We start from the raw sequence: 22,667 nt of genomic DNA, 5'->3' as shown, positions 1-22,667 counted from the left end.
GTTATAATGAGGAGAGGAGGCTGTTTATATTTTAAACAATTTGTTTCTAGGGAAGATTTAGAAAAGCCAATAATTAAAGGGTTGGAGTGGATTCCTGTTTCTCATACATGGATGTCTTAGTTGGAGTGACCTTTTGAGGAGCAGGAGGTTGGGGCAGTAATGTTTAGTCAAGAGAGGGATAAGGCTCCATGATGTGATGGATTTAAGATAATTTTTTTTTCCCACGAATGTTATGTGATGAGGGAGGATTTAATGAAGGTCTTTTTATGGGTTTCATGGGATTGGAAAATTGAGGAAGTGTGTCACCTCTACCTATAACTCCGCCTGTGATGCACTTAATGTCCTAATTTTTTCACACACAGCCGGTCCCAAGCCCGGGTTAAGCAGGAGGGTTGCGTTAGGTAGCTGAAAGCCAGCGTAAAATTTGTCAGATCACTATGATATGAATCCTTACCGAATATTCTATCAAAAGAAATGGTCCATGATCGCATAAATTGGCGGAAAAGGATTCATATAGCCGACCCCACTTAGTGGGACTAAGGCTTGGTTTTGTTGTTGTTGTTGTTGTCACCTCTACCTATATTGCCATAGTTCTCAAGAAGAGTAGGTTGAGTAAAATATCAAGGATTTGGCCAATTAGTTTAGTAACAAAACAAGAATGTATAAGATCATTGCTAAGGTTCTTGATAGTAGGTTGAGTTCTGTACTTATTCATACTATTCCTCTTGCTCAAAATGCTTTTATGGGAAGGAGCCTGATTGTGGATTTTAATTTTTATTGCTAATGAGGTGGCGGAGGATGTTCCTCATAGAAAGGATAAGGGCATTGTGTTTAGGTTTTGAGAAGGCTTATGATAGAGTTAGTCGGGAGTTTTTTGGATAAGGTGTTTGGAAGGAAAAGGTTTGGAGTTAGGTGGAGGGACTAGATTAGGGGGTGTTTGTCTAATGCGTATTTACCGGCAATAATTAATGGACAGCCTAAAGAATGGTTTAGATCATCTAGAGGGTTAGGCAACGGGATCCTTTATCTCCGTTCTTATTTGTCCCCTTGTGACATATGTATTGAGCAGGATGATATATAAGGCTATAGATTGGGGGTTGTGAGGAGTATTAAGCTGGGTAAGGTGGTGGTGGTGTCTCATGTGCAATTTGCTGATGACACCATTATTTTCTAAGATGACCATGTTGACTTTTTTGTTAATGCCCTAACTATTTTGCAGATTTTTGAGTCTCTGGTCTTAGAATCAATTTTGGGAAGAGTGGCATTGCACTATCTTAGTTCTGAGAGGATTTTGGTGCAAACCTCCCTAGCTGGGTGTGGTGGTTTAGAGTAGCCTTAGGCCTATTTAAGTGTTCCTTTAGGCAGAAAGCCATGTTCTCTAACGTTTTGGGATTCCATGGTGAATAAGGTACTTAAGTGATTGGATGCACAGTAGTTAAAGGCGCAAGACGCACCGAGGCGCAAAGGGTACTTGGAGCCGAGGTGCGAGGTGAAGACGCGCTCGCACGGTTATTAAAATTGTGTACAATGCCTATTTGATGGGTAATTGATATATGAGCACATCAATAGTAAGATTTAAGCCGTCATCCTAAATGCAAAAGCAATGTATAGTTTGTATACTGTATTTCCAAACAAAACAGCAGCTAAATTCTGTAAAAAATATTATATATTAATTATAAACTTGCATTAAACTACATGATTAATTACATATTATATAATATTAACTTAATGGCTTAATGCAAGTTAATCTATAACTTGTGAAGAGCAAGGCAGCCTGCCAGCCACCAGCAGGCAGCAGCAGCAAAATACTGAGCCCTGAGGAACACGAAGAAGAAGAAGCAGCAGGCAGCGGCAGCAGCAAAATACTGAGCCCTGAAGAAGAAGAAGAAGAAAAAGAAGAAGAAGGGCCTTGCTGGCGAGGGCTTGAAGAGACTTTCAGATCAAGGTGTTTTGTGTTGGTTCGAAGTCTTGAAGACGAATGTTGTGCTGGTTCGATGGCTCGAACCTTGAAGACGAAGGGCTCTTGCGAAGGTTGTCTTGCTGGTGAAAGCTCATAGACTCGAAGATGTGAAGACAAAGGTGTTTCAGGCTTGAAGATGAACCCTGGACTTACTGGTTTGAGTAAGCCTTGCATTATCTTTCTTAGAAGGTTAAAAACAAAATGAAGTTAAAAGGTCAGACATCTCAAGGCGTGACTCACTGCACCTTGAGCCTCAGTGCGCTTCACTGCACCTTGCTGTGCTTCTTGAAGTTTGCCTTGCCTCAATCTTGGTGAGGTGCTAGCCTTGTCGCCCCTTTGCACCTTGCGCCTAGGCGTGCTTTTGACTACTATGTTTGGATGGTTGGAAAGGAGTATTGTTCTTTATAGATGACCAGCCTCTCTTCCATTCTTTTGTATTCTTTATCTCTTTCAGGGCTCTAGGGAGGGGTGTCAGAAAAGCTTTAGAGGGTTACTGGGGATTTTCCCTAGTTAGATGTACTAGAGAGGAGAGGTCATTTGGTTAGGTGCAAGGTAGTGTTAGGTCACAGTAAGGAGGAGGATTAGGTCTTGGTAATGTGGTGTCTAAAAATACTGCCCTTTTGGTTAAATGGTTGTGGTGGTTTCACTTGGAGGTTAATTCCCTTTGCTACAAAGTAACAAGAAGTAAATGTGGAATTCAAGACAACGGGTGGGATGCTAATTTGGGCTTAAGAAATTCTTTAGAGTCCTTGAAGATTCTTTGCAGGTTTACCCTTCTTTTCTATCTTTAACAAAGTTTCATTTCGGTAGAGGTACTAGTATTGGTTTATGAGAATTATTTTTTGTTTTTTTAGGGGGTGGGGGGATTTAAATGATAGATATGGAGGAGTTGTCTTCTTTTCTCATTGTGTTGGAGGGTTGTCATATCTCTAGTAGGAGTGATGGTGGAGTTTGGTCCTTGGACTTGCTGAGGGATTATTCGTGTAAATGTTTCTTCCCTCACCTTACTAAAGTTGACGTGTTTTCCCTCTCAATTAGGGTGTATGGGAGGCCAAAGTTCCTTCTAAGATAAAAACTGTTAAAGCTTGAACTACATTGTTGGCCCACAACCTAATAGCTTAATATTTTAAGTGAAGTGATAGTCTAACATGGTATTAGAGCTGGTTACTAGGAGGTCTTGGGTTCTAGTCTTGTTGCTTGGTGTTTTAAAAAAATTATTGCGTTTCCTATCATGGGTATTATTTATCGCGTGTTTATCTCTCCACGTTCTGTCAGGCTGTATGTGCGGGGCAGTGTGAAAGCTTTGTATACATTATTGGTCCACAACCTAATAGCTTAAGATTTTAGGTAAAGTGGTAATCTGACAAAATCATTTTCTTTTGTGGTGGCATAGGCGCTTATAGAGTTAACACCAACAATAGTAGGAGACCTTCGAAAGATTTGTCTCCTAATATGTTTTTAATGTGTGGAAATAGCTCAGACGATGCGTTTCATTTGTTTTTATGCTGTCTATCTGCATTAGGCTTGTTGAATACACTTTTCAAAATTCTTGGTGAAGTGTGGGTTTGGAGAGGTATGGATGTTAAGAGGTTGGAAGTGTGCTCTATGTGCTATGGGGAATTGGCTGGAATGGAATGCTTGAATTTTTTATGGAAAGCGATTATCAATGCGGCTTCTTTGGGATAGGGTGTGGTATTTGGTTTCTCTTTAGGCTCATGGTGCGGGTTGTTGTAAGGGCTACTGTTATTAGGAGGTCATCAGGGACTAGTTGGCTTTATTAAGTGGATGTTAATCTTCTTTTCTATGTTTACTTGAGGGAGGACTTCTTGTTCTCCTTTATTGTATTTGTTTCTTGCTCTCTTCAATAAAGCTCATTTTTCTATTAGGAAAAACTTTGTCATAATTATACATTTTTGTGAGTTGGTATTTATAGTATATTATTAACAGATCATGCTGTTCTTAAAATTAAAAATTTAATAGAAAATAGTTATATAGTGTATACATATTGTATGATGCAATTCTGAAATAAATTAAGCACAAAGTTATTATGTAATTGTATGGATAAATATATTGGGTTATTAGAATAAGTACACAAAGATACAATTGATGTAGGACAAGAAGTGGCTTTTTGGATGGATCATTTCAACCCAATTAGGAGGCGTATGACAAAGAATAGGGTGAATGGTTTATTGGGTCCAAAACCCAAATGTGCTTAGGTAGTTAGTTGTTTATGTATGTGTTTGTAGTTTCCTTGTATTAAAATTATTTATGTTGGGGGCTTGCTTGTAGTAATTATGTATTCTAGGTGTATGTAATGCAATGTAGTTTTAGGGGTATGTGTGTAATTTCATGTGTTTAGAGTCTTTCTTATAAATAATGTATGAAAGCCATGATGTAGGCAGTTGTTGATGCATTTGAATTGGAATTGAACATGAGTTCCACCCTTTTATCTACTCTCTCCTCCCTTTCCTTTCTTTCCTCTCTTCTATTTCTTCTAAATTCTCCCTATGGCTGCAGAACCTTGATGCTGCCCCTGCATCATTTGGTATCGGAGCCCAACCATGATCTCTTTCTTCCATTTCAATTCCTCCATCTTTTCCTTTCAATCTTCTTCTTTCCCCTCTTCTTCTCTTCGTCCTCCCCCCACTGTTCTGCAACTTTTATTTCCCTATGCTGGTGCTTCTTCTCCTTCTCTTCTTCTTCTTTTCTTCTCCTTCTCTGTTCTGTAACTTATCCCTCCCTTTCTGCTGCTGCTTCTTCTTTCTTCTCTTCTTTGTCTCTGGTTTTCTGCTCTGCCTCTTTTCTGTTATCTCACTCTCTGTTCTGTATTAACCCTCCCTTATCATCTGTTCTGGCTTTCTTTCATCTTCTTCTTCTACATTCTTCTTCTATCTTTCCTCTCTCTCTCTCTCTATTTCCCTTCCATCATCTCTCTCTAATTCTTCTTTATTTTGAAATTTCAGTTATATAAAAAATAGAAAACCAAAAAGCAGTTCTGCAGTTTCTGAACTTTTTCAGAAATTCTAGTTGTGTCCCGTTTTTCGAAACCCTAATTTCTAGCCTAGATTCTGCAACACCAACCACACCGCTAAAAAAGAACCCCCCGAAACCTTTCCCTTCAAAATTTCATCATCAACCGACCAGTCGTGAAGCCCCACACACCACCTTAGATTCTCCAGCTGCCAGCCCCTTGAAAATCCACCTTTGCCGGAGTTTTTTTGACACACCACCATCACCATTCGACTCACCACTCATTGATCTACCATTCCCCAAAATCATTGCCAGAAAGTCTCCGCCAGTGACTCATGCGCCCCGCGCGCTGGCGACTGCGAGTGTGGTTCTGCTAGACTCCCTTACTCCTGCAAGAATAGCGAGAAATTGTTTCCCAGCTATGAGAAATTGGTGTTTTCTCCATGATATTTTGATATGCAGCATGGTATTTTGATCACTGACAACATATAGCAAGCAAGCATGATAATTTTGGCATGACACCCTGAAATTGCTGCTGCCAGTATAAAAAATCAGGTTTTTTTTTTTTGGGCTGCATTTGTGAGTTTTGCTAGTGAAATTGTTTCATTTCTGCGTGATACTCAGGATTAAAGGTGACTTGAAGATTGTTCTTAAATAATTGAAAGTGAAGTTTGTGATTTGCTTCATATGATTGCATCATGGTGACCAATGTTGAATTTTCTGCAAAGATGGAGTTGTTATCCAGTAGGGTACAGAATATGGAAAAATGCTTTGGAGTTTGGAGTGCATTGAATAGGCTAACAACTGAAGTTGCAGCCTTAGGTAAAAGGCTTATGGAATTTCCTATCAAACAAGATGGTGGAATAGATGCTGTCCCTCATGCTTTTGAGTTGTGTGAAGGCTGAAATAATCATTTGAGGGAATTAAACTAGAAGTCTCAGATTTTAATGGTGATGGTTCTGATGAATTTGATGATTGGGTCTATTCTTTGGAGTATTATTTCCGATGGTATGACATGAATGAGGCTAGAAATTTGTACTTGCTGAATCAAAATTGAAGGGAACTGCTCGAATTTGGTGGATTAAACAAAGGGAGAACTTTAGAAGAAGGAGATTTGGTGAGATTACAACGTGGGATGAGATGAAGCGAGCCATGCAGGAGCAATTTGTGCCTCCCAGTTATTAGCAGCGTGTTCATCTCCAGCTCTTTGTTTTGAAGCAAGAAGAAAAGACAATGGTAGGGAGTAGGGTATAATAGTAGATTCTATCATTTGGCTAATCGTGTTGATATAGAATGGAAAGAGGACGTTATGATAGCTTTGTACAGAAAAGGGTTGTAGCCAGCTATTGCCTCCAAACTTGCTGCATATCGTCTCATCACAGTTGGGGATCCAACAAAGGTTGTCACATAGATTGAGGAGGACATGCAACGCAATCCTCCTAGAGTTACATCAGCCCTTTTGGAGTTGTACTAGTTGAGTTGTAAGCTAGAAGACAATTGAGCAATTGGGTAAAGGTATTCAAACTAATACCTCTTGGAAGACTCTTGAGCATTTCGAAACAACTTCTAAGAGCCAACTATCACTCAAATGCTTTAAATGTCAAGGTTTTGGACATGGAGTTGCACAATGTCATGACTAATTCATAGCTGTTGCAGAAAAGGAAGAAGAAGATGATGATGATACTCAAGTAGTTGAAGCTGAAACAAAAATTCCAAGTGACTTAGATGATGATGGCAATTTGAGAACTTGTTTAGTGCTTCAGGATACGCTCTCTTCCCACAACGTTAAAGAGAAGAGGATTGGAGGCGTACCAACATTTTTCAAACTCAAGTGATATGCCAAAAATAGCTTTGTACTTTGGTTATTGATCTTAGTAGTTGCACAAATGTAGCTTCTAAAGAAGCTGTGAATAAGTTAAATTTGGAAGTTGAGCCTCATCTCAAACCATACAAAATTGCTTGGGTGAATAATACCAACATGAATGTCCATGATCATTGTTTACTTACCTTCAAGATTGGTTCCATTATGGAGACAGTCTCTCAAAATTTGTCATATCCTTTTGGGCTGACCATGGTTATTTGATAGGAAGGTGAAGCATGATGGATATGAGAATTCTTATTCCCTCCCTATTGACAACAAGAAGTATAAGTTGATGCCATCATGAATTTTTCAACTCACCAAGTTGTTGCGTATTGCTGTTTCCTTTCATATGAAACGAGATGACTCTATTGATGATGATGGACTCCTTGGTACTTTCCTCCGTTGAGTTCTTTGCAGAAGGAGGTAATTGATGTAGGACGAGAAGCGGCTATTTGGATACCCAATTAGGAGGCATATGTCAAAGAATAGGGTGAATGGTTTATTGGGTTTGAAACCCAAATGTGCTTAGTTAGTTAGTTGTTTATGTATGTGTAGTTTGCTTGTATTAGGATTATTTATGTTGGGGGCTTGTTTGTAGTAAGTGTGTATTTTAGGGGTATGATTGTAATGCAATGTAGTTATAGAGGTATGTCATATGTGTGATTTCATGTGTTTAGAGGCTTTCTTATAAATAGTGTATGAAAGCCATGATGTAGGTAGTTGTTGATGAATTTGAATTGGAATTGAACATGAGATCCCCCTTTGTATCTTCTGTCTCCTCCCCTTTCCTTCCTCTCTTCTATCTATTCTGAATTCTCCCATGGCTGCAGAACCTTCATGCTGGCCCTGCATCAACAGTGCTATAAAAGATACATGTAACGTAATAGGTTGTTATGCAATAGGCATTTATAAAGTATTTTGCAAATTTTATAAGTATTATTTTGCGAAGAATTTTTTTTTGCTTGCCCATAAATCATGCTTTTACTTTATGTGATATTGAAATTTTGTTTATTTATATGCTTACACGGTATAAAGGGACCCATGAGTAGAACTCAATAGTTTTGATGCATGATTCCTTCATGTGTCAATAATTAAATATTTATTTAAATTGTGATTCGTAACCTGCATCATTTGTAAAACCACATAATCTTTTCATTTTCTTATTTCTTGCAGTATGTGCATAAATGCATTTATTTATTTATTTTTTGCAGTTATGCTGTTGTTTCTGTGGAAATTAAAAATGAAGGTCAGGATGCTTTTAAGCCAGAGAAATATGGTGATATCATATTTGTAGAGCGGAGGATATCTGAATCTACGAGCTCCACTGTTTTGAAGGACTACCTAGGTGATTGTTATTTCCTTATTCTATGTTTATTTTATTTTAGCTTTTTGTTACGTGAGTAATGTTATTGTTTCCTAGGAAGAGTTTTGTTAAGTCCATGCCATTTTGATTTAGAAATGACAAGGTGTTTGAAATGAGAAGTTGAACCCCGCATTCACTTAAGTTGAAGTGGCTATTTCCATGTTTTCTTTTCCTTTTCCTTTTCTTTTTGTTGCTGTAGTTTTTCTTGGTAATAAAATGGATCAATGAAGTACAATGGGTGGAAATCAATATGATATGTGGTCTATTTGTAAATGTAGTTTATATGAAATTTTGAACTTTAAGCTAGGCTGTTAAGTACATATTATCATGTGATTGTCATGAATATGATCCTATGACTGAATGGTCTTGTATATATTGAAAAGACAGGAATGGTGAATGTTAGCTTGTGTATTGTGTAGAATTTATTGATTGGTGAAACTTAGGTACTATTGCAACGAGGGAAATTCTGGAATATAAAGTGTAAAATTGTACTTTCCAAGTTGATGATATAAATATGTGCATGTTGCAGTAGGAGAGGTATCACAACACTTGTGCCTCTCTCTCTCTCTCTTGCTCTCTCTCCCTTTTCTTCCTTGCCAAGGAGTCTTAAATTTTGGCTCAAAATTCAACTTCATATCAAAGCCAATCAGCTGAACAATGTCAGGTAGCTTTTAGAACTGGTTATGACATTATTGACAGAATGGCTGATTTCAGCATCCATGCAGCTGGCATCAGTGTTCATATGGATGACTTTGGTTTGCTGATTTAATTCATGCCCTGGTTTGTTTATTTTTCTGAATATTTTGGTGGTATTTTCATGCTGATATGAAATTATTTCATGTGTTTTTCTGCCAATTTTATTTTATTTTAGATCTGGTGTGGGCAGTTTAGATCTCAGATCTGATGGTTTCTTCTTAGATTTTTTCGGTTCAACCCAACTAAAATTCTTGTGTTTAGAGGTTCTTCAGAATTCCGTGTAGGTGTTTTGTGCTTTATGGCTGATTTTTCCCTTTTTTTTGGTTTGTTTTTGGCATCACTATCATTTTACTATGTTGTTTCGTGCTGTTACCTTTTATTCTGGTTGCTTCAATTTTTTTTAATAATAAATTTTCAGCTTTTCTTTAGTATTCTGACAGTATTTCGGTCTGACAATTTGTGGGATCATCTGCTTTTTTTCCCTTTCACTTTATTGTGCTTGGACATCTTGGTAGGTAGTGTCACTTCTACTGGTGCCGGGGTATTGGGATGGATTGTATAGGGACTCTTGGAAATAAGCCCTCACTTCAGAGCAGTCCTGAGAAGTTGAGCAAAAGTAATTATTTGGCTTGATCATGGTCTGCTTGTCATCAATACTGGTTAGCGACTTGTATACATCACAGGAGCAAATTATAAGTCTGAGGTGTCAGAACCTAGTTGTGGTCTTGAATTTCAGAAAACTCTTTGGAGTCTTGGTTGATTATTTTATGTGACCAAACATCAGTGTAGGTATTTTACTTCTGGATACTGCTTAGAAAATTTGGACTGATATGGCTCGAACTTATTCATAGACCAGTAAATAGTAATGATTCTCAGGCTTGCATACAGGATACTCATTAAAAAAAAATGACAATTTGTCAGTATATGCAAAGTTTTGTTCTTTTTGGCGATAAATTGACTACTATTTAGACTTCAAGGCCAGGTGTACTGATGATAGATGCAACGTTCCTGCAGATTATAGAGAGAGCAATTCAAAGCATGGTGTTTTGAACCTAGGGTTTGAAATAAGACTCATGGGTAAAGAAGAAAAGAAAGTGTGTACAAGTGCTGTTAGTACCTCTCATACTAGGACACCTGCATATTTATATTGTCAATGTAGAAAGTACATTTATATCCTTATTCCAGAATATTCCTCCCTCTTAACTGTCACGTCCCTGGTTTTTGGCACGTGACTGTCCCTGACTCCATCTAAAAATCCAATGGGGTCACTAGGCCTAGGCAAGAATTTGTTTTACAAATCATATTTTGGAACCAAGTTAAAAGCCAATAGAGATTGAACATTTGTTGAAAATGCAAGACACACACACACACACACACACACACACACACACATATATATATATTTCATAAGCAACTAAAAACGTTTTTCATTCAGTAACAAGCGTTTTACATTGGCTGTATTTTACATACAACAGTTTTCTCAGTCCCCAGTCTACATACATAATCACCATAATCGAACACATGCTTAGTATCCTTATTGTCTTCCTGCGAACCTGTAATACATGTCAAAATGGTAGTATCTTGGAGAACCTAACAAGTGGAGTTCTCCTTCAGTTTGAACCTGAAATTATTAAGGAATAGGATGCACAACCACAAGCTCAGTAGGACATTCTTAACTCCCCCTTATTCAGAGAAGGATTTCAATTCTTAACACAGGATTTCTTACGTGTATGCATGATTATAAGGTGCATGAACACACTCTTTATTCAAAACAATATGCATGAACACTCTTTATTCTAGGCATTCTGTTCATCTAAAGTGACGTCACAAAAACATCCAAATAACATGCATTTTTACACATTTTTTTATTCCCAACATAGCAGTGCTATCCCAACTAAGTGCACATTTTATCTCAAACAAAGTGCCAAATTCCAGCTTGGTCAACCATTGCTTAACGCGGAAATACCCTCTGGAGGTTTAGGGCCTTTCACCCAAGGGAGACACAATCCCTACTTGCTCAAATTCCACAATTTCACAGCCTTGACAACACATGGGGCCATCTATTTCACACAATAGCAATTCAACATATGCATACACAAGTTTTGACATGGCAAGTAAAACCATCATACTTGTCTATAGAAGGCCATAAATTATGCCTTGTTAATAGCTATTAATCTAGGCTGTATATACTTTCATAAATAAGAGAGTAGATTTAGCTTACCATGTATAACACCACCATCAAACCAAAGCCTGAAACCCAAAATTCGCTGCATGTCTATCATCATAGAAGATTTTTCAGTGATACTATAACCCTAGAAAACAGCCAGCAGCAGCAGAAATTCAGACCACTTGCTGGAATTTTCTGGGCGGCACTGCCAGTTTTAGAGCATCAAATCCTCCATAGATTTGTCAAAACCAGCACCATAGTCACCCACAGACACTGCCGATCTGCCTCCTTCTGAAATCCCACCTCCAGGAAGTGTCCCACATGCCCTCATGTGCCGGACGAAGGCTGCCATGGCTGACCCCACGCCCCGGTGCGTGAAGCCACCTTCAGGCATGGTTTTGACCTGAAATGATCCAGCAATGATCCAATCTCCCTATTAACATGTTTTTGGAGTTTTTCATGATGTTTTTTGCCCAAAGATCTCACCTTTTTTAATTGCTCAAGTGCGGCACCCAAGGAATGGTTGTTTGATACTTCGTGAAGCAGTTTATCAATGGTTATTGAGTTAATTGGGTCCCAAACAGTGGCATTTGTTGTGTTTTTTGATTAAATGATCTAATTCCTTCCATATATCAAAATATCAAGCTGTTGGACGTGTGTTTTGCTCAAAGATTCAATCTTTGTTTAACCATGCACTCGTGGTAATTCGTGAGTTGTTGTTTGGTGTTAGTTTCTTGGAGCAGTGTCAGCGTTCATAAGCTGTTTTTTGTTAGGTTATGGCAGTGTTATATGGGTTAGTTGGTGATTTATCCGTGGTAGTTTTTCAGTGGTTCACTTCTCCAATTATTTCAGTTCTGTGAGTTGCTTTCTTGGGGCTGTGTTTGAGTTTCTTGATGTTGTGGCAGTCTTGTACTGATTTATTTGTGCTTGTTCATGGTTGGTCACCTTGTTCGTGGTTGTTCCGATTGTTCCAACAATTAATCTTATGGTCATTGGTCAGAGTTTGTGAATGTTGGGATGAAGTTTGCAAATCCCAAAAGTATGGTTCCTTCGTTACTCACTTGTTTGAGTGAACCGCGTATTGTGATTATATCAGAGGAGAAGCATTCAAGGTTTCTACTGTATCAGTTGTCTCAACAAGCATTTTCTCACATTGCATCTTTTGCCCAGAAAGGTAATCCTACAATCTGTATGTCATTTGGTATCCTTCCTACTAGTCCTTGGGTTATTGATTCTATTGCCACTGACCATATAACAGGTGCAACCAACTTCTTTTTTGATCTCCAATATCCTAAAAATCTACCTCAAGTTATCCTTGCTGATGGGTCCACTACTGCTATTAAGGGGATAGGAATAGCAAATCCTACTCCTTCCATCTCTCTTTCTTCTGCTTTATACATTCCTAAATCTCCTTTCAATCTCTTGTCAGTTAGTAAGCTTACGAAGTCATCAAATTGTTTTGTCACATTCTTTCTTGATTTTGTTGTTATTTAGGATTTGAAGACGAGAAAGACAATTGGCACATGACGTGAGGCTCATGGACTTTACTACTTTGAGTCACCTTCTCCACCCACTTCCTGCATAGTCGCAGCTACACCACTCCAAATCCATTGTCGCCTTGGTCATCCGTCCTAGGACAAGTTGAAATAGCTGAATTCTACATTAAGTTCTGTGTCTAAGCTTGAGTGTGAGTCTTGTCAATTGGGCAAGCATCATCGTGTTACCTTTGCTTTTTGAGTTGACAAATGAGTGGTTAGTCCTTTCATGCTAGTCCATTCCGATATTTGGGGTCTTAGTCGTGTCACATCAAAATTGGGGTTTTGGTACTTTGTTACATTTGTTGATGACTGCACTAGGATGACTTGGTTATATTTAATGAAAGATCGTTTCGAGTTGTTTGATATATTTTGTGCCTTTTGTTCCCAAATAAAGTCTCAATTTGATATGTCAGTTAAGATACTTTGTAGTGATAATGCTAAGGAGTACTTTAGTACCCAATTCAGTACTTAAATGACTAGCTCTACTATGATCCATCAGTCCTCTTACGCCCACATTCCATAACAAAATGGGGTTGCAGAACGGAAAAACAGACATATTCTTGAAGTCACTAGTACCCTATTGTATCAAATGAATATCCCCAAAGTTTTTTGGAGTGATCCTATGCTCACAGCTTGCTCCCTCATCAATAAAATGCCATCCTCTGTCCTTGGTGGCAAGATCCCATATTTAGTTATCTTCCCTAAGGCTCCTTTGTTCTCCCTTCTCCCTTCCTCCTCGTGTATTCGATTGTGTGTCCTTTGTCCATCAGTTAACTCGAGGAATCGATAAGTTGGATCCTCGTGCTATCACATGTATCTTTTTGGGCTATTCCTATACTCAAAAAGGATATCGATGTTATAGTCCTACATTACATCGATTTTTTGTCTCTGCTGATGTCACCTTCTTTTAGTCTACACCATACTACTCTGATTCCTTGAGTTCTTTTGACCTTAATGAGTCTCTAACTTTGCCTTGTTTTCTAGATCCAAACCTAGTATCTATGCCCAATCCTTCTACATCTTCATCCAGTTTGGGTCCTTCTCGTTGCTTGGATCATCCCACTTTGTAGGCATACACACGGCGCTTGGAAGTGCTTCCTTTAGCTTCTACTACTGTGCCTCTAGTTCCTTCAACAAATGATCTTATTTCCTACGATGTTGATCCTCCTATAGCTGTTCGAAAAAGTAAATGCACTTGTACCTAACATCTGATCTCTAATTTTGTTTATTATGATTTCTTGTCACCCTTTTATTATTGTTTTGTTAGTACTTTATCTTCCATTGCTCTTCCAAAATCTATTTTTGAAGCCCTATCCCATTCTGGGTGGAGGACAATAATGGTTGAAGAGATGTGTGCACTACATGATAATGATACTTGGGCTTTGGTGCCTCTTCCTCATGATAAGTCTGCGGTTGGTTGTCGCTGGGTGTACACTGTGAAAGTCAATCCTGATGATTTGGGACTCATTTGAATGCTTGCCTCGTTGCTAAGGGGCATACTCAGGTGTATGGTTTGGATTATTTAGACACACTCTCTCTGGTCGCTGAGCTTGCCTCGGTACGTTTGTTCATTTCTTTAGCCACCACTTGTCATTGGCCTCTGCATCAGTTAGATGTGAAGAATGCTTTCTTACATGGTGATTTTCATGAGGAGGTATATATGGAGCAACCGCCTGGGTTTGTTGCTCAGGGGGAGTCAAGCCCAGTATGTCTACTTAAGAAATCATTGTATGAATTAAAACAATCTCAAAGGGCATGGTTTGGGTGTTTTAGTGCTACAGTACTTGAGTTTGTCCTTCATCAGTGTGTAGTAGTTCACTTTGTTTTTTATTGTCATACTCCATCTAGCAAGATTTTGCTTATTGTGTATGTAGGTGACATTGTGATCACTGGTGATGATGATCGAGACATCTAAAGACCTAAAAATTTTCCTACAGAGTATGTTTCAAACAAGGACTTGGGACCATTGAAGTATTTCTTGGGTGTAGAAGTATCGAGATCTCATACAAAAACTATATTGTCACAGAGAAAGTATCTTCATGATCTTTTAGATGAGGCAGATACAAACTTGGGAGGAATAGTGGGATTGGGCGGAATGGTTTCGGAAGTACTGGAATAACTAGTAGGATTTCTTTGGGCGCTGGTCATCGCCGACTTATACGACATCATCAGAAGAAAGAACAATATAGAAAAAGAGCACAAGGCTTTGATACCATGGAGGATTTTTTAGAAGAAGAATAACCATTCTTATTGAATTTCAAGACACATAATTACAAGATAAATAGTAGAGGAAGGCCACCAAATTAGGAAGACCACAAAATCAGCAAATCAAATCACCACAAAATCAGCAAATCAAATTGCCACAAAATCAGCAAATAAAATCAGCAGATCTCTAGGCTAGAAAACAGGAAACTGAAACTACTAGAAACTGAAATAGTGATTTCAGATTTTAAAAAATAGAATTTCCTAATTTATTCCCTAGAAATCCTACGAAAGGAGAAGGACAAATAAAGCATCTTCTCTAGATGTGTGCACACTTTGCTATCAGAGGAGAGAGTTACCTCTCATTTGTCCTTACATAGTTTTTTTTCTTGTAGTATTTAAAATCTTTGTTTGTTCTTTTGAGGGAGCAGTGTGTTTTCCTGCTTTCTTTGGAGGTTTTGTGTCTTTGTTTGTTGGAGGTTTTGTGTCTTGAACATTTAAGGGGATTTCACAATGCAAAAGATGAGAAGATGCTTTTGAAATGCGCTGTCTTTGCAGTGACTTAGTGTATTTAGTTGGACTCCAATGCTATAATTTTTCAGGATTCTGCAGTTCAATCATTGTCTGGTGTTCTTTGGAGCAAGGTCCTAAATTTTGATTTCAACTCAAATTTCGAAGCTCCAAAAGTGTGGAAATTTCAACGAAAATTTCGATTTCAATTTGAAAAAGTAATGGATATCAGTAGTAAAGCATGGAATTCTTTGTGAAACTTTAGAAATGGTTAACAGACATAATAATGTTAGTTTTAGGACTAATATATTACAAGTTAAATGCATCTATGTTGTGTATGAGGTGGAAAAGTTGTCATAAAGTATGTAACAAACATATTTGTAAAATAATGTACATTAAAAATTTTTAGTTAATACAAATGAAATTCATAAATCATTTAAATATTATTTATTATACAAATAATGATAATTTAGACATGATTGGTTAAATAAAATGTTGTTGTAAGTTTATTTTTTCATATAATTTCAAAAGCACTTGTAATAATATTTTGTTTCAATAAAAATAAATAAAATATATAAAGAGAGAAATTTCACTTCACTCCTAAATCTCTCATTTGAATTTTGAGGAAATTTCATTGTATAGTTAAAATTTTGACAAGTTTTGCTAAAAATATTGAGATTTTGAATAACTTTCGGATGATTCAATGAGATTTCAACGGAAATTATGGAAGATGGAAATCGATTGCCATTTTGATTTTGAGGGTGACGGAAACCGGGAATTTCGAACATTTCATGGAAATTTAAGACCATGCTTTGGAGTAGGGTGGTTTTCTGGCTTTATGTTGGTCTTAGCAAATGGTTTCTATGGCGTAATGATGCTTTGACAGACATGCAGAAAGAATGGAGGGCCTATTTTTTCATCAGTTATTTTTTTCTTTTTCTTTTTAGCTTAATGCTTTTTTTTTTAATGTATGTTTAATGAAGTGTGTTTCATCTTCCCTTTTGTGCATCTCTTTCGACTCTTAATATATTTCTTTGTTTATTAAAAAAATTTGATGTCATAACAAATTTAACTTATATTCTTTCAAATTTGCATTTTATGTGCATTGAAATTGTAATGTGTCCATAGAATTGGTTCAGCTTGGCTATTTTTGAATTCCTGCTAGTCATTATTCAATTTAATTATATAAGGAGGATTTCTTATGTTTTTGTTATATATGTTTAGTGAAGTGTGTTTCATCTTCCCTTTTGTACACCTCTTTCCACTTTATATATTTGTTTGTTTATTAAAAAAAATTAATGTCAAACAAATTTACTTATATTCTTTAAACTTGCATTTTATGTGCATTGAAATTGTAATGTGTCCACAGAATTGGTTCAGCTTGGCTATTTTAGAATTCCTGCTAGTCATTATTTAATTTAATTATATAAGGATGATTTCTTATGCTCCTTTCTGTGCTTTCTCTTCTCTTTTATATAATTTCTTCTTTTTGTATAAAAATTATATAATTTAATTATGTTGAAGTGCTGGGTGATAAGACAGAAATCACTGTATTCATTTAATCTTTATTTCTTCTGAAAATGCTGTTTTATTTTACAGGAAAAAGAGTTACTGTTGGAAAAGAGGAGCTTCATGAGCTTGTAGACCATTTCAATGTGAGTCTGTTTTTCCTATTCCTCAATGCAAGCAGTTTGTCTTCTATTAGTTCATTTTTGTAATTGATAAAAAAAATTTGAACTCAGTATATTATGTGGATGACTGTGCGTTGTCTGTAACATGCAGTCTGACATGATACTGCTGAGGCGATGAATGCATATTTTTTTTTACCGTTACATGCACAACTTTGTTTCAAAATTGCGTAGTAGTTGAATTGAAATTTTTCAGTGTTGAATAGCTTGATATAAATTTTGGCCCACCACCTAAGGGCTTAAGCCTTTAGGAGATGTGGTAATCTAACATCGTGTCAGATAGTGGTTTCTCTCTTTGATTGTATTATTTGTCACTCTAGGATTTCTGTGAGGGTGGCTTGTAATTTAAAGGAGTTGATGAAGAATTTGTTGTCTAGTATGGAGGATAGGGGTAGAGATTGGAGATTGTTGTCTAAGTTGGGATCTTGGATGGAGTTAAGAGGACTTACATTTGGGCTGCAAAATCAAAGCATAGCATTAAAAGAATCTTTTGCTGACAAGAAGATCAGAATAGAGTTGTAGAGGGCCAAAATAGTTGGATTTCAGAGGGTCAGAAGAAGGAGTTGCCAGTGATAGTTTAGGAGAAGCGGATGGATCAGATGAGGTATTAGAAGGGGTTTGGCATCTTGTGTTAGTTGTTACGTAAAAGAAAGGGGAGAATAATAGCGTTTCTTATGATCTTCCTGATGTATTGACTATTGCAGAGAGTAGACTCACTTAAAGGGGACTATGCTAAGGAAATTTTTGAGAAGATGGGAGCTTTGAAGCTTTGACTTGGGTTAATAACAAGTAAGAATGATGTGACTAGAGATTGTTTGGTGAAAACTTATGAGAGAGAAAAAAAGAGTTTAGAGCATTGAAAAATTTAGAATCTTTGGTTAATTTGGCGGGGGGGGGGGGGGGGGGGGGAAGGGAATGGGTAAAGGGGGTAAGATTGTTAAAGTATGAGGTTAATGAGTTGGAATGTTAAAGGGCTGGGAGATTATAAAAAAGGGATTTGGTTTGGGGATTGGAATCTTGTATTTTACTTCTACAAGAAAATAAGTTAGAATGTGTATATCGGGGTATAATTGGGGAGATCTGGTTAGCTAGAGGTAAATATTGGGCTAATTTTATCTTCAACAGGGCCATATGGGGGTACTTTGGTGGTTTGGGACACTTTGGTGGCAAATAGGGTATATTGTATTAGGGTTTTTTTTTTTTCCCTCTTGGTCAGTGTTGTTGGAGGTGGTGGAATGGGTCAGCGCGGGTTTATTTCGGTTTATGGTCCTAGACCTACAATTAGATCCCAGTATTTGGAGTAGTTTAGGGGCTGTGTATGGGTTGTGCATTTTTGATGGGTGATTGGGTGTGGGTGTGGGTGTGGTGTGACTTTAATATAGTTTGATTTTTGTTGGGAAACAAGTGGTGGGAGCTTTTCATCTAACATGCATTTTTTTGGTAGCTTCATTAGGGAGTGTGGTTTGAGAGCTATTGTGTTGCAGAATGCTTTGTTCATTTAGTCATTTGGGGAGAAGGAGGTTTTTTTTTTGGGGGGGGGGGGGGGGGGGGGGCTGGTGTGCAATGGGTTTTTGGCTAGATTACTTTCTTTTTACTAATGAGTGGGAGGATGAGTTCCCTGAAATCGTTTAAAGGATGCTAGCGACGCCTGATTCAGATTGTTCTCTTGTTTTGGTTGGAGTCTAGAAAGGTTAGATGGGGCCCTGCTCCTTCTCATTTTTTGAGAATATGTGGATGGATCATCATGGTTTTCGTAATTAAATTATCTCCCTTCAACCTTTTGAGTGAAATGCAGCATAAGGAAGGAAAATCCAAGGACCGACACCATTATCTCCACCTTGTAGGAACTGCGAGATCGCCCCAAGGACACCTTCGGCATCTAGGGGTCATGGACCGACAATAGAACCCTGTTCAATAAGTTGAATGCATTAGCTGTCCACTCTTAGGTTGGGCAATAAGGGTTAGAGAGGAGACTTGGAGGTTGTGATGTTGCTGGGAGGGAAGGTTTTATGATTATGAATAAGCTAAAGGGGACTAAGGAGGTGTTAAAATAGTAAAGCTTAGAGGTTTTTGGAGATGTTAGAGTGAAAAAAGTGAGTGTTTTAAGTAAGTTGAGTTTTCTAGTGGGAAGAGATTGAGGAGGGGCTTTCAAGAGAGGAGGGAGTTAGGCAAGTGAGTTTGGAGAATGAGTTAGTGGATGTACTATTGAAGGATCTTAGAAGTTGGAGCCAAAAAACTAAATTTAAATGGGTAAGGGAGTGGGGGATTGTAACTCAAAGTTTTCTAGGTGGCGAGGGTAAATGGTATGTTATTATATAGGAGAAATAGTTTTGGGGGAAATAGTGACTGATGTTAGGATGATAGCTGAAGAGTTCACTGAAAACTTTTAAAATTTTTTTACCAACGAAGATTCAAAAAAAGATCAATGATTGAGGGGTTGGGGTGGTGTCCTATTTTGGACACTATAATGCCTTGGTTAGAGAGGTCTTTTGAGGAGGAGAAGGTTGAGGCTGATTGTAATCTAGAGAGGGATACGACTCTTGGGCTAGATGGGTTTAACATAGCTTTTTCCGAGAGCGTCGGGATGTGGTGAGGGAGGATCTAATGAAAGTTTTTTTTTATAAGTTTCATGGCAATGGTAAACTAGAAAAAGTGTTAATTCGACCTTTATTGTCTTTGTGCCTAAAAAAGTATGTCGACTAAGGTACTGGAGTTTCAGAGTATTAGTTTAGTATCTAGTGCGTGTAAGATCATTGCTAAGGTGCTTGCTAATAGGTTGAGTTCTGTCCTTGGTGATGGTATTTCTCTTGCTCAAAGTGCCTTTGTGGGAGGGAGGCAGGTTGTGGATGGTATCTTGATTGCAAATGAGGTGGTGGAGGATGTTTGACATAGAAAGAATAAGGGTATTTGTGTCTAAATTAGGCTTTGGGAAGGCTTATGACAGAGTTAGTTCGGATTTCTTGGATAGAGTGCTTAAGTGGAAAGGTTTTGGGTTTGGATAAGGGGGTGTTTGTTTAATGCTTATTTTTCAGTGATTATTGATAAGAGTTTAGGCAAGGGGGTGCTTTATTTGCCTTTTTCATTTCTCCTTGTGGTGGAAGCTGAGTAGAATGATAGATAGGGCAGTAGAGTGGGGTTGTGAGAGCTATTAAGGCGGGCAAGGAAGACGTTGTAGTGTATCCTTTGCAGTTTGGTCGCTGATGACACCATTATTTTCTTAGATGACCATGTTTATTCTTATGTTAACATTCTCACGATATTGCAGTTTTTCGAGAGAATCTCTAGTCTTAGAATTAATTTGGGTAGGAGTGGTTATGGGACAAGATTCATTATTTAGGTAAAGCGGTGACCCACATCCTAAGAGCTTAATCTTTTAGGTAAAGTGGTGATCTAACACTTTATTCTTACCTTTGTTTGCTTGTATAGTCTTTCTTCTCTTCGTAATGCTTTGATTTTTTTTTTTTATTATTCCTGAGGGGGTTCATTTTTTGGGACTTTCATTTGGTAAGGGATTTAAATGATAGAGAGGTTGAGAAGCTGTCTTGTTTGCTCATTGTACTAGAGGGTTGCCAAAGTCTCCAATAGAGTGATGGTAGGGTTTGGTCTTCAGATTCAGTCGGGGATAATTCATGTAATCTTTATTTTCTCACCCTACTAAGGTTGATATGATTTTTCATATCTATCGGTGTATGTGGGATGCTAAACTTCCTTCCAAGAAAATGGCGTTTGTATGGCTGGTTGCACTTAGTGAATTTGACAGCAACAATCTGCTTCGGAGTAGGTGGACTTTGAAAACTTGTCTCCTGATATGTGTCTCATGCATGGGAACAGTTCTGAGGAACATCTCATTTGTTCCTTCATTGTTCTTTTGCTTTGTATTTGTGGTAGAGTCTTTGGATTTCTTGATGAAGTATGGGTCTGTCAAAAGTCGGTGAAGGAGCTGTTGACTATTTCTTTTACTAGTTTTGTGGAAGTTAAGGATGTAAAGAGGTTGTGGATGTGTGCTCTTTTTGCTGTTTTATGGGGAATTTAGCTTTTGAAAAGGAAGGCTAGAGTTTTTTCTGGAATGATTTATTAGTTGGGCTTCACTGAGGTAAGGCAAGCTTTTTGGCTTCTCTTTGGGCTTAGAGTGCAGGATGCTTTAGTGGATGCTGTTTTCAAGATGTCAACTGAGAAGTGTGGCTTTATTATATTGATTTTGTTTCTTATTTTCTTTGTTTCATGAGCAAATAGTTCTTGTGAGTTCGCTTGTGATATTGGTATATTTTTGGTGATATTCATGAAAATATGGATTATATTTCCGATTCTTCTGATGCCCTTGGGGATATTTCTTATTTGCCCCCTTCTCCGCTTGAAGGTTTAGAGCATGTTTCTATTTTTGAGGCGGGGGAGTTGGGTGTGGACTTAGCTGTGACTAAGCATTATGGATGGGTTCTTACCTACTCCAGTGGAGGAGATTAGCTTGCTGGATGTTGGTGTTCAAAAAATTTTGAACGATATGGGACTGTGGCTGGCTGACCTGGGAGGGAATGAAGTTCAATTGGATGGTTCTAATAGAAAAAAAGTTTAGAAGGCAGCGAGAACTTGCAAGATTCCAGAGTTCCATCAATTACAAAGGGAAGGGCTTAGAGAGGGGCTTTTAAAATTAGGATTTGATTGTTGTTTTATTTGCTTATTTATTTATTTTTTATTTTTGTAGTTTTGGTTTTTTGTTTCTTCCTACTCTAATTCTCTCCTCTCTTTCTTAATAAATTCCTATTTTCTATCCAAACAATTTTTTTTTTTTTTTTTGTTCTCCTTTATTGTATTTGTCTCTCCTTTCTAAGTTCAATAAAGCATTTTCTATCCAAGAAAAAGATAATAATCATTATTCATAAATAATAATTATAATGCTGAAAACCAATAATAATAATGATGATGATAGTGGAACAAGAAGGGACAATTCTGTTCTAGAGTGATGAATGATAGGGATATTTTTGTCCCATTGAGTTGGATTCCCATGTGAAACAAAGATTACCAGAGGGGGAGATGGGTATTGAATACTAATATTTTAGGATAAAATTTTGCATTCCTAAGAAATCCAAGACGCCTGTGGATTTTCATGGGTTTTCTAAATGTGGGAAAAAACCCCATGGATTCTTCAGGATGACCTTGCCCAAATGCCCTTTATTTTATTAAGTATTCTGGTCATTAGCTACTATATACTAGAGTCAGCTGCAGACTCATTATGGCCGAACCCCTTCTTTGACCTTCTTCTCTCATCCCTTCTATTTCTAACGTTAGCCCAAGTTCTCTCCTTTTTTCTTTTCTTGTTCTCTGGTCAATTAAAGTATAATTCATTTTGAACTTTACTTTTTTCTCCCTGTAATGATTAGTTTCCCTTAGTCATTGTAACTTACTGACCTTCCGTGGTTGTTTTATGTTCTTTGATTTTTTTTAAGAGGAAGGGTTTTGTTTTCTTCGTTACATTGTGCACATTAATCCTTTTCAAGGTTTAGTTTCTTTTTCCTAGAGTTGGAATTTTTTTTGTTCTTTTTCAAACTTATTCCTTTCCACGGATGGTTTGGATTGTTTATTTTAAATTTTCAGATTGATGTTGAGAATCCATGTGTAATAATGAGTCAAGACAAAAGCAGAGAGTTTTTGCATTCAGGGAATAATAAGGATAAATTTAAGGTGAGTATTAATATCAATAAAAACTCTTACAGTTGC

At 37.5% G+C, this 22,667-nt stretch overlaps 1 protein-coding gene across 2 annotated transcripts in view; it reads left to right on the top strand.

Annotated features, from left to right (window-relative positions):
• The window catches only part of LOC131146872 (structural maintenance of chromosomes protein 6B-like), a 108,265-nt gene that overhangs the window by 4,190 nt on the left and 81,408 nt on the right, over positions 1-22,667 (top strand). Inside the window, exons 3-5 of one of the 2 annotated variants that reach the window (XM_058096704.1) lie at positions 8,003-8,136; positions 16,867-16,922; positions 22,545-22,631. In XM_058096704.1, the coding sequence (XP_057952687.1) occupies positions 8,003-8,136; positions 16,867-16,922; positions 22,545-22,631 (277 nt within the window). The remainder of the gene's footprint in view (positions 1-8,002; positions 8,137-16,866; positions 16,923-22,544; positions 22,632-22,667) is intronic. The other variant, XM_058096705.1, reaches the window with a different exon arrangement.

This window comes from Malania oleifera, chromosome 13, assembly GCF_029873635.1.
Source record: "Malania oleifera isolate guangnan ecotype guangnan chromosome 13, ASM2987363v1, whole genome shotgun sequence".
Taxonomy (NCBI): Eukaryota; Viridiplantae; Streptophyta; class Magnoliopsida; order Santalales; family Ximeniaceae; genus Malania; species Malania oleifera.
This window is presented reverse-complemented; position numbering and strand designations above follow the sequence as displayed.